The following is a 19191-nucleotide window of genomic DNA, read 5'->3' as shown; positions in this document are numbered from 1 at the left end:
CGTGCTCTCTGTCTCATTCTCTCTCTCAAATAAATAAATAAAATCTTTAAAAAAAAAAAAAAGAGCACTGGCTTTGGAAACTTTCAGATTTAAGTTCGAATCCTGGATTTTTCAGCTCTTAGCTCCGTGACCCCGGATGAGTTTCTTAACCTGCTACGCCCTGTTTTTTTCTTAGCCGTAGAACAGGGCTGTAAGAATTTCATGATAAAGTGTATATAAAGTGATTAGTCAGACAGTCTACAATATAAATTATTATAAATAATACCTGTATTCATTATTGATATCTGTAATTTATAAAATATTTACACGTATCTTACGTGAACTTAGCGTCGAAGAGTATTTTATGGGAGAGAAAACGGAGTTAGTCTAGTTTTTGGGTTATGATGCAACTGATATTAAAATATCCATATTCTTCAAAATTGGTTGCTTTTTTTTGTTTGTTTTTCCTCTATGCTGCATATCTTTGTTTAGTCAAGACTCATCAGGTGGAGAGGAACCCTTAACAAGAAGCCAAATTTGGATTGTGTTCCAAAAGGTCATGTATGATGTGATGATTTGGGGCACAGTTTTCTATAGAGTGTTAAATGGCAGTTAGGTTTTTGAGCAGATAAAAGCTTGTCTAAACGCATAACATGATGAAAATATTCTGGATTTGCTGTAAGTACAGTAGTAATAGACCAAGAAAGTCAATAAATATTTATGAAGTGTGCTAGAAACAGTTAGCCATGGCACTGAGGAGATTTTAGTTATGGGCCCTGCTCTCAAGAGAGTCATAATGTCAGTATAGGTAATTAAGGAAAGATATAAAAACACTGAAAAATATTTTACTTGAATGTTAACTGAGAAAAAACAGTCTCAAGGAGCCTGGGGCATATGGGATAGTTGACAGAGCGTAGGCTTTGAAATGGACTCCTAGGCCTTCATCCTGACTCTGCCCTGTGCTCTCACTGTGTGTTATTTGGGCAGGTGATTCCTTCATTTTTTTTTTTTTTTTAAGATTTTATTTATTTTTTAGAGAGCGAGCGAGAGAGAAACAGCATGAGAGGGGAGAGGGTCAGAGGGAGAAGCAGGCTCCCCGCTGAGCAGGGAGCCAGATGTGGGACTCGATCCCAGGACCCTGGGATCATGACCTGAGCCGAAGGCAGACGCTTAACCATCTGAGCCACCCAGGCGCCTGATTCCTTCATTTCTTACAGGGCGTTTTTTTAGCTGTGATATAATACAGTTGACCCAGCAGTGATCTTCAAGGTCCTTGGTGCTGATCTTCCTTGAAGGCATTGGATAAACAGTAGATATTTTAACGTTCTGTACTGGGACAGGGCCTCTATAAGGTACTTCCAAGGCTATATTGGCCTTACGCTGTGGTTTCTTTCTTTAGCTACAAGTATATTCAGACTCAACGATTTTTCTATAACTAGAATGCCAAAAATGTCTTTTTTCCCACTGAGTTAGGATAAATGATAAAAAAGAAGAGAAAAGGTTTTACTGAGGTAAATGGGCAAGAATTGGAAGAGTGTGGTTTGGGAGAGGGGCTAGGTGGTGAGATACTGAGTGGAAGGTATGTCAGGTTAAACAGTTCCTGATCTAAAACGCCAGGTGGCATCCTTGGCCCAGCACTGTTTACTGCTTGCTGGCAAGGGTAGGACAAAATGAAAGGAAGCCCCTTTAGGGTAAGGAGAAGGAGGAAAACAGTGAACAAATTGCTTCTTATAAAGATGGTCTCAAATTGGATATTTTGAGGGTTGGCAGTGTCTAATGCAGTACTAGCGTGTAGTTGTACGTCACTTCAAAGAAAAACATGAGTGTAACACTACTTGGCTGAAAAGTGTTCTTCAGCATTATTACAGTGAAATCATTTCCCACATTTCCAAATATATCCTAGTTCTCTAAAATACTACTGCACTGGGAGGTGGACCATTTTTGAGCTTCATTTCTGTAAATAGTTTCTCTGTACTGCTGTTCAAAAGAATCAGAATAATAGGTTTAATATTTTTTTTCCTTTTAGTTAGTGTTAGACTTTGTAGAAACAGTACTGAAGTGAGATGGGATGATATAGGGGAAAGAACATCCTGGCAGGAATCATCAGTTCTTGGTATCAGCCCTGGCCCTTTATTAACTTTCTCTGTGGCCTTGACTGAGTCATTTAACTTACCTGTATCTCAATTTTATTAAACCATGGAAAGAGGAGATGGGAATAGATGGTCATTTCCAAACTGTGCTGAGTTGAACACAAACATACCACAGTATATTATTAGGTTTTCTTTAAACAAAGTGCTTCATGGTTTCATAAATGAGCAGAACACTTCCCATTTTATTACCTTCTTGGAGAGTCACAGTGTGCATATTAAAGTTCTGGGAAATTCTGATATAAAGTAACTTGTCCAAAACTGCTGAACCCCAGAGCCCTTATTTCTCAGAACATTGGTTAACATCGTAGTGACTCTAGCGTTTCATGGAATTCAGCTGGGGAAGCACTGGGTGAGGTAATTTCTGAAACTTCCAAAAGCAAGTGTGTCAAAGAAACAGTTCTAGACTAGTAGTCAAAACACTTAGATTGTAGGCCTAGCTTGACTGTCTTGGGCATCAGTTGACATCCCTCAGCTCAGTTTCCCCATCTGCAAAATAGGGATAGTACTAATGATATTACAGAATTGCTGTGGCAGTTAAATGAGATCAGGTGTGTAAGGTTATCAGTGTGTCACACATGGCACATGGTAAATATTTAATATATGTTATATCTTTTTTCTTTTTGACTTCAAGACATAAGACCAAAATTCTTGTCATATTCTGTGAAGGGAGAAAATAACGGGAGAAGCAGATTCCCTGCTGAGTGAGGAGCCCCAGGCAGGGCTCAGCCTCACAACCCTGAGATCATGACCCGAGCCGAAATTAGGAGTCAGAGGCTCAACCAACTGAGCCATCCAGGCGCCCCCCTAGGTCTTAGTTTTAATGGATATTGCTCTGCAGTCTTTTGATTGTGAGATCATAATGAAGTTAGACTTGTTTATGTGGGACCAAAGACAGCACTGCAAGTCAATATTCCTTGGATAGCCTGCATTTCCTTGTTTGTTTTGTTAATAACTTGAAAATTCATGGGGCACCTGGGTGGCTCAGTGGTTTGAGCCTCTGACTTTTGATATCATTGATACTCGCTCAGGTCATGATCTCAGGGTCTTGAGATGGAGCCCTGCTTAAGATTGTCTCTCTGTCCCTCTGCCCTTTCCCCTGCTTGCACTCTCTCTCTCTCACACACACACAAATCATTATTTTTGTTTTTTTATGTTTTCTCAAAGATGAGTAGAAGCTTTGCTTTTCATAGTTTGCATTTTGTTACTATGGGACGGGTGACTGATTCACTTGGAGTCACTGTGCTGTAGGTAATTCATGTTGCTTTTATTTAGAATAAAAATGAATCACAGTTCTTTAACAATGAATTTGTTTTATCATTCATAGGATATCATTTGAGGAGTAGGTGATGGGATGTGTCATTGACTCTACCATACATTTGGACTTAATAAAATTTCCTGTGAATAATCCACACAATATGTGTTTGAGTCTTAAATATATGAGTTCCTGTAACCTTTTTTTAAGTTGGCTTATATCATAGAATTTGAATTATATAGAGGTCATATAGAACATAATGGCTATTGTGTGAATATTGAAAAATTACTTGTATTTGGTGTTTGTCATTGCTAAAGCTTCCAGTAAGAATCTCTATAAATGGTTTTAGTAATAATATGTAATAGTATGATGGTAGTTGGCATACAGGTAGCTATTTGGTGTATACACATATTATCAAATACAGGTTTTGTACTCCATTCAACTTTCTCACTTGCTAATACCATTAATAAACTTTGGTCCTAATACAGTTTGCTGTTATGAGAGAAAAACGTAGGTAATTGACAAAATAATAGAATAAAATCTCATTTCAGTCTAGTCGAAGGGAAAGTTTTGACACAGTTTGGCCATGTCCAGTATATATTGATGGGCCTGAAACAATTCATTAGTTTATTATTTTTGACAAAGCGAAATACTGAGACAAAATGGCAGGGTGACTACAGTTGTTTGTCTGATCTGCCTCCTAGTGAATATCCTATTACAGTGATAGTAAGCGAATAGAAAAGGAGAATCCTAAAACAACAAATAAGGAGGACCCATCAGAGCTGGAGATTTCAAAATATTTATAGAACATAAAAACAATCGGAGGTATGGTTATTGATGAAACAGCTTGGAGGAAGTCCCAGCGTGTAAGTGTATGTGCTGAGGGGTGAGTAGAATAAAGAGAAGCCAAACTGCTGTGCAGCACCTCAGAGTGGTTGTGGGTGTGCTGATGATGTTCAGTGGGAGAGAGGGGGAGAGCGGGAAGTGGAGCTTACACAGGGGGGTTGATGTAAGTTTTATTATGGAATAGCACACAGATGTTTATCATGGAGGCTTGGGGCTGGTGGAATGGGCTGGTTGGTTTCTTCTACAGAAATTGAAGAAAGTGGAGGGACGTAGAACAACCCGCTGGTGTTGCTGCCCCAGCAGAGCCCTCTGCATTCTCACTTAGGAAGCCCCCAGTGTAACAGCCAACGTCTTACCCCTGTGTCTCCACGGGAAGCTGACCCTTCAACAAGCCTTTCCTGTGCACACATCAGTCTTTCTAGGCTCTTACTCTTAAATATCAACCAAATTGTCAAAGATCACCTTCAGTCAGGCTTTCCCTCCTACTGCTATTGCTGCTACTCTACCAAACTCTTGTCAAAAGGTGACTTGCTTGTGACAAATATAATGATCAGTTTTAAGTTCTTATGTGAATTATCACCAGAACTCTTCACAGTTGATCTTTTGTCTTCCTTGAAACTTTTTTTTTTTTCTTTTTGTCTCTGGGACAACACTCTTTTTGATTTTGATGGCTTCTCCAGCAGTCTCCTTTGCTGGACCCTTGGATCTCTGAACTTTTGAAATGCCCCAGGGCTCAGTACTTAGCCCACATCTCTGTCTGTTCTCTCTCCAGGGCTAGGGTTGGCTCATGTTTCCCGTAAAGGGCCCCGATAGTAAATAGTAGGCTTTGCAGGCCGTAGGGTCTCTGCCACAACTACTTAACTCCGCCTTTGTAGCACAGAAGTAACCAGAGAGAGTAAAAGTATGAATATGGATTTGTTCCAAGAAAACTTTATTTACACAAATAAAAACAGGCCATGGGCCAAAGTTTGCTGACTGTAGCTGTTGCTCGAGGTGATCCGGTTCAGCCCCGTGGCTTTAGATACCATCTGTGCCTCCCAGATTTGCAACAGCCTGAATCTCTCTCTCTCTCTCTCTTTTTTTTTTTAATAAAGATTTTATTTATCTGACAGAGACAGCGAGAGAAGGAACACAAGCAGGGGGAGTGGGAGAGGGAGAAGCAGGCGTCCCGCTGAGCAGGGAGCCCAGTGTGGGGCTTGATCCCAGGACCCTGGGATCATGACCTGAGCCGAAGGCAGACGCTTAGCGGGGAGCCCAGTGTGGGGCTCAATCCCAGGACCCTGGGATCATGACCTGAGCTGAAGGCAGATGCTTAACCGACTGAGCTACCCAGGTGCCCCCAGCCTGAATCTCTTCTTGAACTCGAGATTGACACATCCAGTAAACATATTCTCTCTTCCCACCTAAATGTCTCAGAGATATCTCAAGGTTACCATGTACAGACCTCCGGATTCCTCTGCCCACTCAGTTCTTTCTTTCTGTCCTCACATCTGTAACCAGTAACTCAACAATCATTCTTGGTGCCTTTGTTACTCTTAACCCCACTTCTAATTCAGTAGTTTCTCCCTTCAGCTGTGCCTTTGAAGTGTATCCAGAAGACAGTTACTTCTCTCCACTTCCACCCTTGCCACTTTATCCATCTTCCACCTGACCAATTGTAGTAGCCTCCTGATTCTCCCCCCTGCTGCCATCCTGATCCCCCTGTAGTCTGCTTTCTACACAGAAGTCACCTTGATCCTTTAAAATGTAAGTCAGATCACGTCCAGGCTCTGCTCCAAACTCCAGTGGCTTTTCATTTCGCTCAAAATAAATTTCAAATATTCACCACAGTATACAAGGTCCTGTGTGACTAATACTGGACTTCCTCCCTGAATTTGTCACCTGCCACTCTTCCTTTTGATCAGTGTGTTCCATCCATCCTGGTCTCCTTGCACTGTTCCTCCCTAGACATCTGCTTGATCTGCTTCCTCACTTTATTTAGGTCTGTGCTGAAGTGTTACCTATCAGTGAGATCTTCCCTGACCTTTCCATTTGAATTTTATCTCTTCCCTTATTCATTCCTTTCTTGCTCTCATTTCTTTTCCTTTATGGCGCTTATTGTACCCAATATAGTAAGAACATACTCATATTCATTGCTTCTATACCTGCCCCCCCACTAGAATATAAATTCCATAAGAACAGGGAATTTGTATACCCAAGACTTACGTGTTCAGTAAATATCGAATGAATGAATTTAAGGAAATCTTATAAATTAAATAGAAAAAAGGAAGTAGAAGAGAATTTGACTTTTAAAAAGTCCAGTGAGTGTCCTCTGAGATTTTAGAAACTCTTGTATCCATTAAAAAGGAAGAGGAAGCTGTGAAGAGAACATAATCACAGGCATATTAAAATACTGCAATTGTAAAGACGAAGAACTCAGTAGAAGGTGTAGTGAGACAAATGGTGATCTGTTGTTTTAAGCCACCAGGTGTGTGATCATTTGTTATGGCAGTCCTGGAAAACTAATACAGAAAAGTTAGAATATAAGGTAGAATGTAAGGTAAAGAAACCTACCAGAAAAGTTAGAATATAAGGTAAAGAAATCTACAGAAAGTAGAAAAAGATGTCAAAGAGATAGAAAAATGAGGTAGAGGAGACATGGAGGTTTAATCTAGGAAGTCCAATATTTGACTAACATGAGTGCCAGAAGGAATGGAGAGGTAATTATCAAAGAGATCGTAGAAGAGAGCTAAGAATTTAAGGACCGTAGTGTTCTGAGTCCCAGACATATTGCAAAATCTCAGAAAACTGAGGCTTTTATAAAGAAGATCCTGAAAGTCTTGGGGCACAGGGCAGGGGAGGGAGGGAGAACAGGTCACCTTAAAGGAATGAGAATCAAACTGGTATTTGACTTATGAGCACAAAAGAATACTTAAAGCCTTCAAGATTCTGAGAGAAAATAACTTTCCTCCCAGAATTTACCCAGGCAACCATCAATCTAGGGTGAAGACCAAATAAGGACATTTCAGACATTTAAGGACTTGGGAAATTTACCTCATATGCATCCTTTCTTACAGAATACAAGTTAGGGATATGCTCCTGCAAAACGAGTAAGTAAACCAAAAAAGATGAATGCAGGGGATCCAGAAAACAGATTTGAGCTGGAGACCAAAGAAGCAAAGTCTTAGGATGCCAGAAAATCATCCTGTCCATGTTGCAGCAAGAGGATAGAGATTTCCAAAGGGAGCTGTTTGTGTGTAGAGAGAATTCCATAGTCTTTGTGGAATCTGTGAGGCATTTGAATAATTTATAGATATGATTATGACTGACAATGGAAGAAACATGATTAGAAGCACAAATCAAAACAGAAGCTGAACAGGAGAAGAAATTTAATTATAACATTATACTTGGCCAAAAATCAATACATAGACAATGCTTCTCAAACTTACTTCAGTGTAAGAAGTATTTGTGGGTCCTTGCTAAAAATCCAGATACCCAGATTTCTCTTAAGATTCTGATTCCCTAGGTTGGGAGGTCCAGAGACCTGTTTAACAAACCAAGTTTTTCCTATCCTTAGAAAAATTTTGGAACTATACTAATAGGAAGAGTATAGAAAATTCAGTGTGATTATAGAACATTTATCAACCTTGAAATGAAAAAATAAAAGTGCAAAAGATAAAAAGTAGGAGAGAGAAGTATGAGGGGACTGAAGTAAAAAGCCAGTTAGTACGGTCAAATACTATATGTTTGGTGGAACAAGGAATAAAGCTATAAAGTGTTAAGATTGGTCAGTAGAGAATTTAAGAGGAATAGGTTGGGGGTCAGATGAACTAAACTTATCTCTTAGAATTGGAATCAGTATAGATAATTTCTAAAATTGATAAGGTAAAAACTAATCATACAAATACATTATTTGGAGAGATGTAGATAATCACTAGACTTCAAGTAAGTTAAAGAGGTGAAAAATTTTGCTGACAGTGGATCTGGATTGGAGAGAGGTGGAGACTGATACAGGTTTTTTAACCATGTACATAAATTGCTTTGTTTAAACAGCAAAACAGGTATTTTATTTAATTTAATTTATTTATTATTATTTTTTTAAAGATTTTTTATTTATTTATTTGAGACAGAGAGAATGAGAGACAGAGAGCATGAGAGGGAGGAGGGTCAGAGGGAGAAGCAGACTCCCTGCCGAGCAGGGAGCCCGACGCGGGACTCGATCCCGGGACTCCAGGATCATGACCTGAGCCGAAGGCAGTCGCTTAACAACTTGGTTTCAAATCTAAAGACACGAGCAGTCTGAGCTTCGAATAATGAAGTTCTGATCAGGATTTATTACCAATTTATTCTGAGGCTCTGAGAAAGGGCTGTCTATACCGTGTGCTTCAGCTCTGTCCTCTTCATAGAGCGGTACATGTTGCCCCAGAGCTTGCCGCATATACCACATCTCTCTGTGACTCGTATGTAAAATGCACATTACCCTTTTCATTTTGCAGAGGATCAGGGTAAATAGCACCTATCTTTACATCTACCTTTGGAGAGTCTTAACACTCTTTATATGGAGCATGCTGGCATTACTAATAGCGCTGACCCTAGAAAACTTAATGGGTTCTCATCCTTTCTGCATTAGGTCAATGATTAGCTTTCTGATTATGCCAAGAGGACTCCTTTGCCTTTGTACTTACTGGATGATGCTGATGTGGATGATGTAGTGCATGCCCTGTCTGGGCTGTGGCCATAGCTCACTTTTTAGCACTTTTGTATTCCGGCATCTACTGCATTACCTTTTACAAACTAAATTACATAATGCTAATGGAAAAAAAATGAGAAAATTAAGTTTCAGAGAAATTGAGTGACTTTATCAAGCTCAGTAACTAGAAGTCAGGCTCTTGGTCTCTGTATTCATTGCTCTGTGTGAGTTTTTGGTATATTGCCCATCAAAGCATTTTCATCATCTGACATCTAAAGCCATATTTTATTTTTACTGTTGCAGATATAATCCTTTCTATTCTTTTTTCTTCATTAGTACATTTTTATCTATACAATTTTGTGATCCAGATGGTTTCTAGTAGGTAGTAGTTATCTGAGTCAGACCATTCACTCAGTAATACTCCTTTTACTTTCCAAGATGCCAGTTAGATAACAACTTAAACCCATGTATTGGCATTACCATAGTCTTTGAATATCATGTTTAGATCCTGATTTAAAGAGATAGCTGCCTCAGCACACTTCATAAATCTTTAGCTTTTAGTGATCACAGCTTAGGCTGGTCCCATTTTTTCCTCAGGCTTGAGTAATATGCTTTCATCCTAATCTTACTGAGTTTGTTGGGGCTTGTCTCCAGTTAACAAGAACATTGGAGCTTTAGAGAAATTTAACACCAAATCAATGTGTTAGAAGTATCACTTATTCTTAATTACAGAGGCAGCCTAACTATTCTGTCAAATTTCCTATACTTCATAATTGTAATAACGAAGTTCCCTGGTTTACTCGGTTACCTGAATTCTTAGAGCTGAGATTATTGTTAATTCCCATCACCGTGATAGGTCCCAAATGTAATAATTGACATAAACTTCCAAAGGATTGTATTTTTCTCAAAACTACCTTGTCTTTGTGACTTAAAGCTGAGAAAAGAATCACAGATTGGTGACTGTTCATTGGAACAAGAGCTGACATTTATACTTTAATACATATTTTTCTTAACCTATTTTTTTTTTGCTTCATATTTATTTTTAAAATGATATACGGTAAAATTCAGTCCTTTTTTATGAACAGTTCTGAGTTTTGATAGAATATAGATTTGTTTAAACACCATCGTGATCAAGACACAGAACAATCCATCACTCCTAAACAGTTTCCATGTGGTCTCTCAAGTCACCTTCACCCTCTACCCTCAACTCTTGGCAGTCACTGATCTACTTCTTATGCATGTAGTTTTGCCTTTTCCAGAATGTCATCCAAATGGAATTGTTTGAGTCTAGCTTTTTTCACTTGGCATGATACATTTTAGATTTATCCATTTTGTTGTGTATCAATAGTTCATTCTTTTTTATTGGGTACTAGTATATCATTGAGCAAAATACCATTATATGGGTGTAGCAGAGTTCATTTATCCATTTACTATTTGTACATTTAGTTCGCTTCCAGTTTTTGGTGATTTTGAATAAAGCCACCTATAAACATTCACTTAGAAGTTTTCCTGTAAACATTAGTTTTCATTTCTCTTGGTCAAATACTTAACAGTAGGATTTCTGGGTCAAATGTTTAACTTTATAAGAAAATGCCAAACTATTTTCCAAAGTGGCTATATCATTTTCAATTCCCACTGCCATATCTTTTTTTTTTATCTTTTTTTAATTCTTATGTTAATCACCATACATTACATCATTAGTTTTAGATGTAGTGTTCCATGATTCATTGTTTGTGCATAACACCCAGTGCTCCATGCAGAATGTGCCCTCCTCAATACCCATCACCAGGCTAACCCATCCTCCCACCCCCCTCCCCTCTAGAACCCTCAGTTTGTTTTTCAGAGTCCCTCGTCTCTCATGGTTCGTCTACCCCTCCGATTTCCCCCCCTTCATCCTTCCCCTCCTGCTACCTTCTTCTTCTTCTTCTTTTTTTTTCTTAACATATATTGCATTGTTTCAGAGGTACAGATCTGAGATTCAACAGTCTTGCACAATTCACAGCCCTTACCAGAGCACATACCCTCCCCAGTGTCTATCATCCAGTCACCCCATCCCTCCTACCCACCACCACTCCAGCAACCCTCAGTTTGTTTCCTGCGATTAAGAATTCCTCATATCAGTGAGATCATATGATACATGTCTTTCTCTGTTTGACTTACTTCGCTCAACATAATACCCTCCAGTTCCATCCACGTCGTTGCAAATGGCAAGATCTCATTCCTTTTGATGGCTACATAATATTCCATTGTATATATATACCACATCATCTTTATCCATTCATCTGTCGATGGACATCTTGGCTCTTTCCACAGTTTGGCTATTGTGGACATTGTTGCTATAAACATCGGGGTGCACGTACCCTTTCGGATCCCTGCTTTTGTATCTTTGGGGTAAATACCCAGTCCCACTGCCATATCTTAATAGAAAATAAATGTTACCCATTTAAGTATCTGTATTACTTATAGAAAAGTAAATAATCATGCAACAAACTGATAATTTTGTTCTTGTGTTGCTCCTAGATGATTTTAAATTCAGGCAGAGAATTTGAATGGTATGCCAAAGGTTTTTTTTAAAGGTGCATTTTTTAAAAAAGTAATGAAAAAGAACTTTGTAGATCATAGCAAGATTGTATATACTTTGCCACTTGTGTGCTCTTTCTCTTCTTTATCCTACCCTGTGAATGGGTCCTTCAGGAGTTACCTTGTTGCTAAAGTGGGAAAAGAAAAATTTCATGAACTGCTTGGAGGGAAAAATGAAATAGTAATAGAGATATATTTATTGAATGCCTACTAAATGCTAGGTACTTCCTGGATGCTGGGGACCCAGTGGAGAGTATAGCAGAACAAACAAAAGCAAACAACAAAAACTTCCTTGGAGAACTTTAGTAATAAGTGCTAAGGAAACCTACACAACATGAGAAGAAGAAACACTATTTTGGTGAAGTGAGGGCCATTGTTAAGTTACCTGCTTCTAATTTTAGTGGGCTGAAGCATGGCTTGTTTTTGTTTGTTTAAATAAACTGTATTTTGAAATAATTTTAGATTTGGCAAAGTTGCAAAGATAGTACAGAATTCCAATATATCTCTTACCAAACTTCCCCTAATGTTAACATCTCTCATTACCAATGTACGTTTGTTAAAACTAAGAAACCAACATTGGTACCTACTATTAACTCCTGATTTTATTTGGGAATCACTAGTTTGTCCACTAGTGTCATTTTTCTGTTCCAGGATCCAGTTCAAGGTACCACATGGCACTTAGTCGTTTTATTTCCTTACTGTCCTCCAGTCTCACAATTTCTCAGTATTTCCTTGTTTGTTTTATGAGCTTGAGACTTTTGAAGAGTGTTGGTTAGGTATTGTGTAGAATGTTCCTCAGTTTGGATGTGTCTGCTGTCTTTCTTGTGATGAGACTGGGTTATGGGTTTGGGGGAAAAATACAACAGAAGTGAAGTACCTTTCTCATCACAATGTATCAGGAGGTACGTGGTTATCAACATGACTTTTCACTGGTGATGTTAACCCTGATCACTTGGCTAAGGGTTCTGTTTGCCAAGCTTCTCTACTGTAATGCTACTGTTTTTCCCTTTCTGTGTTGTGTTCTTTGGAAGTGAGCACTAAGTCCAGTCTACACTCAGGAGCACCACAGTAAGCTTTACTTCTTGGAGGGGGACGTCTATAGATATTGCCTTATTGCCTGGAATTTTTCTATAAGGAGGGTTTGTCTCTTCTCTCTCATTTATTTATTTACACAATCATTTGTATTAGTGTGGTCTCATGTATATTTATTTTATCCTTTGGTTTATAATCAAATAGTCTATTATCTGTTGCTCAGTTTGTTCCAGCTTTGGCCTTTGGGGGCTCTTACAGATTGGCTGCATTTCCTTTTCACATATCGTCAGCCTTTTGTTTCTTTCAGCACTTGGTTGATTGTTGGTACTACAGGATCCATCAGGTTTATCTTGTATATTCTTTGTCCCAGCCTTAGAATCAGCCCCTTCTTTAAGAAGCTCTAGTTCTTTTTTATTGGAGAATGGTATTTGAAAACCAAAATTTGGGTGCTGCGTGTACTCATTGCTATTGGGCTGTCAGCCAGTCCATGTTTTATTTTGTTAAAATATTTTTAAAGTCTAAATCTGAAAATTATGCCAAAGAGGTAGCAGGCCAGACATAAAACATACCCTGACTTAGGAAATTATAAACTGAAAAAATTTTATGGCTCTATTAAGCCCAGCTTTTGGAAATAGATGCGTTCCAATAAAAGTGCATATTAAGTTGTATTTTATTTAAATAATATACTTTTTTTTTTTTTTAAGATTTTATTTATTTATTAGGGAGAGAGAGAGGAAGCACAAGCAGGGGGAGTGGCAGGCAGAGGGAGAAGCAGGCTCCTCGCCGAGCAGGCAGCCCAATGTGGGACTCGATCCCAGGACCCTGAGATCATGACCTGAGCCGAAGGCAGACGCTTAACCGACTGAGCCACCCAGGCATCCCTTAAATAATATACTTTTAAAAGTATTTAAAATATGCATTTCAGTATGCAATGAAGATAAGATAGTTTCTATTATTAAAGTCCCTTTTTGTTTTAAGCTTACCCTAATATAAGCATCCTTATCACTGAGTGGGAACCAATGATTTATTTCTTTTCTTTTAATTGGGTAGAACATTTAAATCTTTGTTCATGTGAATTGTAGGCAGAAATTGGGAATTCTCTTGCTAGGTTTCTCCTAGGGAAATTGACATCACTTTTAATCCAATCACTTATTAATGAATCTCTTTTTTTTTTATTTAAAGATTTTTATTTATTTATTTGAGAGAGAGAGAATGAGAGAGCACATGAGAGGGGGAAGGGTCAGAGGGAGAAGCAGGCTCCCCGCCGAGCAGGGAGCCCGATGCGGGACTCGATCCCAGGACTCCAGGATCATGACCTGAGCCGAAGGCAGTCGTTTAACCAACTGAGCCACCCAGGCGCCCCTGAATCTCTTTTCAAAAGTGAGATTTTTCATACTTGGGTGAGTGTCAATTTCAGACTTTTTTCTGCTTTGGATATTTTAAGCTACAGAGGTAAGTCCACTTGATCCTTGAACAAGGCAGGGTTAGGGGCACCTGCCCACCACACAGTCGAAGATCTGTGTACAACTTCTGACTCCTTAAAAACTTAACTGCTAATAGCTTATGTTGACCCAAGAGTCTTACCAATAGCATAAACAGTCAATTAACATGCATTTTTGTGTGTTATATGTATTATGTACTGTCTTCTTACAATTAAGTAAACTAGAGAAAAGAAAATGTTATTAAGAAAATCATAAGGGATGGGGCGCCTGGGTGGCTTAGTTGTTAAGCGTCTGCCTTGGGATCAGGTCATGATCCCAGGGTCCTGGGATTGAGCCCTGCATTGGGCTCCCTGCTCAGCGGGAAGCCTGCTTCTTCCTCTCCCACTCCCCCTGCTTGTGTTCCTTCTCTCTCTCTCTCTGTCAAATAAATAAACTCTTAAAAAAACAAAAAACAAAAAAATCATAAGGGAGAGAAAATACATTTACAGTACTGTATTGTATCTAAAAAAAAATCCGTGTATAAGTAGACCCATGAAGTTCAAACTTACGCTGTTCAAGGGTCAACTGTAAAGTATTTCGGCAAACCAAAATACGGTTTATTTGGTATGTATTCTCTTTGGTCATCATATTGGGGCAAATTTTAAAAGTTGAATTAAACTTTAAATTCAGAGTTAAGGTTAATTTGAAAAATCTTTAAACACTTTTTTAAAAAGTTTAAAAGTGGATAAGGATATAATTGTTCTAAAGAACGGGATATTCTAATGTTTTAATTCTGTATTTTTATTTTGTTTTTGTTTTTTTCTTTGCAGAGAATGTAGCTGGTCACTACATTTCCCCCTTTCATGATATTCCTCTGAAGGTGGACTCAACAGAGGTATTGTTTTAACTTGCTTTGGGGGTGGATATATATACTTCTAATATCACAAAATGCTTTTTGGAAACATCTCAAGGAAAGAATGAGGTTGGAAGTCAAGAAGGACAACAGAGTTGTCATAACAGGATTGTAAGCCTCCTTCATGAATTAGAATTAGTATAAGAATAGGATCCTTCCAGGAGGAAGATTATGAAACACTGAGGTGGGATTTGTGCTGCTTCCAGCCCTTCAGAGGACTGGACTGTCAATATGATGGCAAACAGGGAAAATAATAGTGAAGATTTATTGAATGCTCATGGTGCTTATCCAGACACTGTGCTCAGAGCTTGACTTGCATTTTCTGAGTACGGCTAGGGCTAGTGTTATTACACTTACTTTGTTAATGAGGTTCAGTGCTTTGCCCATGGTCACAGATCTGTTCTCTGAGGTGGGAGGTGGGATATGAATTTAGGTGCTCTGACTGCAGAGGTTGCATTCTTAATTGCTCTTCTGTAATCCTTCCAACTCATTAATTCTAAGTAGTATTTAGCTACAGGACAGGAGGGCATATAATCTGGAGAGAGAGGGAAGCCAAAGACAGAGCAGAAAGAACTCTCGTTTTACTGTGTGTGTGTGTGTTCCCCCCATGTGTTTTGTTTTGTTTTGGCCAATGAACAGTCCAACCCGAGTATCTCATGTCTCCTAACACCTCACCTCACTTTTGGCCAAAAGTGCATGCATTCACTTATTCATTTATTAATTAATTTATTCTTTCAATAAATAGTCATTGCAGCATTATGAGCTAGACAGCATTCCAGGCACTAGGGTTGCAGTGGTGAATTAGATAGCTGTGAGAGCTCGTTCACACTCAACTGGAGGAGACAGACAACCAGAAAACAAGTCAATCAATAATGTTAAGTGCTATAAAACTAGAATAGGGTAATGAAAGAAGGAGGGGTTGGTCGGTGCTTCTTCATGTGGGGGTGTACCATAACAAAATCTGTTTACTTAGCATAATAGTAATATTAATATTTTGGGGAATCATGGAGTAGGTAAGGGTGGAGCTGGAGCAAAGAGTGGACTAGAAGCATCCCAGTGGGCATGATATTCTGCCTAAAGAGAATGGGGTTTGGGGAATGTGAGATTGGGGTTAGGCAAAGTTGAGAGTGGGGCGGGGCAAAATAACAACAGGATAAGCCAGTGAATTCTGGGCATGTAGAGATTGGTACACACAGTGGTTGTGTGGATAGGCTTCCCCCATCCTCAGCCATAATGGTTGCACCTTGTACTTTGGGATGTGGTATTTTTTCCTTCAGTAGTGGTTTTTTTGGTGTGTAAAAGTTACATAGAAGTGTGAGCATTTGTGAATGGCATAATTTTTCTTCCCAACCCATCACATACTCTGTTTTAATTTGGAAGTGCTTGATGGAGGCGTAGTAATCACACCTTGGTGGAATTCACAGGCAGGAGGTGCAGCTGAGTACTTTCATGGCTTGTTAGTCACACTCCCTAGAGTTTCATTTCAATAATGAAATGACTGTTTTAAGTGTAATCACTGGAAACTGATAGTCTTTCCTTAAAGACCAAACAGAGCCTTTGATTGTTTTATAAAAACTAGGAAAATATACTTGAAAGAGATTTAGCTTTTCTGATAATTTATTTTATGAAACACTTTAATGCTCAGGCACTGGGGATGCAAATGCTGAGAGAAAAGGAACTGGGCATTTGGTAGGTTCTTTGTTGAATCAGGTTTCTGGGCAGCCTCTGTAGTGGAATGTCTCTGTAGTAGGCTTACTTTCACTGCTTTGCAATGCAGCTGTATTCTTTGCTGAAATATTAAAATTACAAATACCATCTTTTCTTTTATAGGAAAATGGCATTCCTACAAAGAGAGCACGAAATGATGAATATGAGGTATATCTAAAGGTTTTTATTTTTGTGAGTCACTTCTGTTGTCCATTCAAGACCTTGATTATAGTTTGTGTTTGTAAAATGCTTCTAAGGTTTTCCCCCCTACAAGGTTTTTGTGTGCATTCTCTGTTTTTTTTTTTCTTCTAGTACCTGTTTAAGGAAGCTAGGGATGATCTTACTGTTTCACTTTTTTTTCTTGTGGTAAAATATACCGAAAATAAAATTTACCATTTATTGCACAGTTTTTAAAGTGTGCAGTTCAGTTTAATTATACTTTCACTTGTGCAGCCATCACCACCATTCATCGCCAGAACTTCTTCATCTTCCCAAACTGAAACTACCCAGTAAACACAAACTCTCCATTCCCTGCTCTGCCCAACCCCTGGTAACTACTGTTCTACTTTCTGTTTATGAATCTGACTACTCTAGGAACCTCCTTACCATTTCATTTTATAAGTGAAGAGCCAGAGAGAATCAGGAAATGAACCCAGATTTTAGTTGCAAGTTATTTATCATGGTAGATAGTCTAAAGTAAAGGTACTTTATGAGAATTGGTCAGTTTATCATTTTTTTATTTTAAGGGAAAAGGTGGTTTGAGAGGCTGTTTTAGAATTCAGGAACAAGTCTTTTGGGGATAGAGGAGAAACAAAGTTACACCAACTATATGCTAAAATAAATGTGTTCTAAATATATTTTTTAAATATGTGACTGTCAAACCTTTAATAGTTCTTGACTTAGGACCTGAACATTTGATTGATGCCTGCCATCCCATCTCATGCTGTTGATGCCTTTTTATCTTGCTGATGCCAGTTTTTCCTGCCACCTTCCTCAGCCTTCTTTTCCCGTTAACCTTATTTCCATTTTTTTCTCTACTCCAACTAAAACTTAGGACCCCAGCCTTTGAATCTACTTCCAGAAATAGCTGCGAGTGCTGTTTAATCCCTACCAGCTTTGCCTGCCATCCATATTGTATTTTCTTAAATTGGTGTCTGTTAAAATGGTCCTTAAACTGTCTATGTTGGAATAACATAGAACACTTGTTAAAATTTCAGATTCCAGGGCTTATTCCATATCTACTAAATCAGAATCTGCTTGATGGGGACTGGTTAGTCCACATATTTAACAAGTGTTTCAGGGCATCCTCTACACACTGAAGTTTGAGAACCACTGCCTTAGATGGGGGTGAATAGATATTGAGGGCTTCGAGGCTTTATAGGTTCATGGAGACTTTGTGTATTAACCTGGAAGTAGTTTTTTTTTTTTTTTTTGGCAGGAAAAATGTATTCTGAATCCATACAGCCAACTTAAAATTTAGTTCTTAGAACATGGTTCATATGTCAGAGACTGCCTGATTTGAGTCTATAGCTTATGTGTTTATTTATATATAATTCTCTCCCATTTTTTCCAACCCCAAGCCCTTGGCAACAGCTTTTCTACTCTCTGTTTCTGTGAGTTCGTTCCTTCTCTCTCTCTCTCTCTCTCTCTCGGTCGTTCTTTTTTTCTTTCTTTCCTTCCTTCCTTCCTTCCTTCCTCCCTCCCTCCCTCCCTCCCTTCCTTCCAGATAAAAGTGGTACAATGCAGTATTTATCTTTCTCTGGCTTATTTCAATGAGAATAATGCCCTAACAGTCCACTCATGTTGTCACAAATGGCAGGTTTCCTTCTTTCTCATGGCTGAATAATATTCCATTGTATATATGAAGCATATCTTCTTTATCTTTTCATCCATTGACGGACATTTAGATTGTTTCTGTATCTTGGCTATTGTGAATAATGCTGCAATGACCATGAGAGTGCAGATATCTCTTCAACGTCCTGTTTTCATTGTCTTTTTTTTTTTTTTTAAAGATTTTATTTATTTATTTGACAGAGAGCAGGAGAGCACAAGCAGGGGGAGTGGCAGGCAGAGGGAGAGGGAGAAGCAGGCTTCCTGCCGAGCAGGGAGAGGAATGTGGGGCTCCATCCCAGCACCCCAGGATCATGACCTGAGCCAAAGGCAGATGTTTAACCTCCTGAGCCACCCAGGCGCCCCTCATTTTCTTTGGATAAATATCCAGAAGTAGGATTGCTGGATTATATGATAGCTTTGTTTTTCTTTTTTTGAAAAACTGCAATTCTGTTTTCTGTAGTGACTGCAGCAATTTACATTCCCACCCACTATGCACAAGCATTCCCCTTTTTTCACATTCTCACCAACACTTGTTATTTCTTGTCTTTTGATGATGACAACCATTCCAGCAGGTGTGAGGTGATAACCTCATTGTGGTTTGATTTGCATTTCTCTGGTAATTGTGATGTTGAGCACCTTTTCATGTACCTTTTGACTGTGTCTCTTGGAAAACCATCCATCCAGTTCCTCTGCCCATTTTTTTTTTAAAGATTACTTATTTGAGGGGCGCCTGGGTGGCTCAGTTGTTAAGCGTCTGCCTTCAGCTTAGGCATAATCCCAGGGTGCTGGGATCAGCCCTACATCGGGCT

The 19191-nt window shown here is 38.9% G+C and overlaps 1 protein-coding gene across 3 annotated transcripts in view; it reads left to right on the top strand.

Annotated features, from left to right (window-relative positions):
- Positions 1-19191, top strand: part of PPA2 (inorganic pyrophosphatase 2) — an 81752-nt gene that overhangs the window by 1238 nt on the left and 61323 nt on the right. For 2 of the 3 annotated variants that reach the window (XR_004683744.1, XM_035030213.1), the window contains exons 2-3: positions 14760-14824; positions 16673-16717. Coding sequence is in view for 2 of the 3 variants with exons in the window: in XM_035030213.1 (XP_034886104.1) it covers positions 14760-14824; positions 16673-16717 (110 nt within the window). In the remaining variant the exon portion in view is untranslated. The remainder of the gene's footprint in view (positions 1-14759; positions 14825-16672; positions 16718-19191) is intronic. The other variant, XM_035030215.1, reaches the window with a different exon arrangement.

This window comes from Mirounga leonina, unplaced genomic scaffold, assembly GCF_011800145.1.
Source record: "Mirounga leonina isolate KUSES-001 unplaced genomic scaffold, KU_Mleo_1.0 Mir_357, whole genome shotgun sequence".
Lineage (NCBI taxonomy): Eukaryota > Metazoa > Chordata > Mammalia > Carnivora > Phocidae > Mirounga > Mirounga leonina.
The sequence above is the reverse complement of the archived record's forward strand: the minus strand, read 5'-3'. Positions and strand labels throughout refer to the sequence as shown.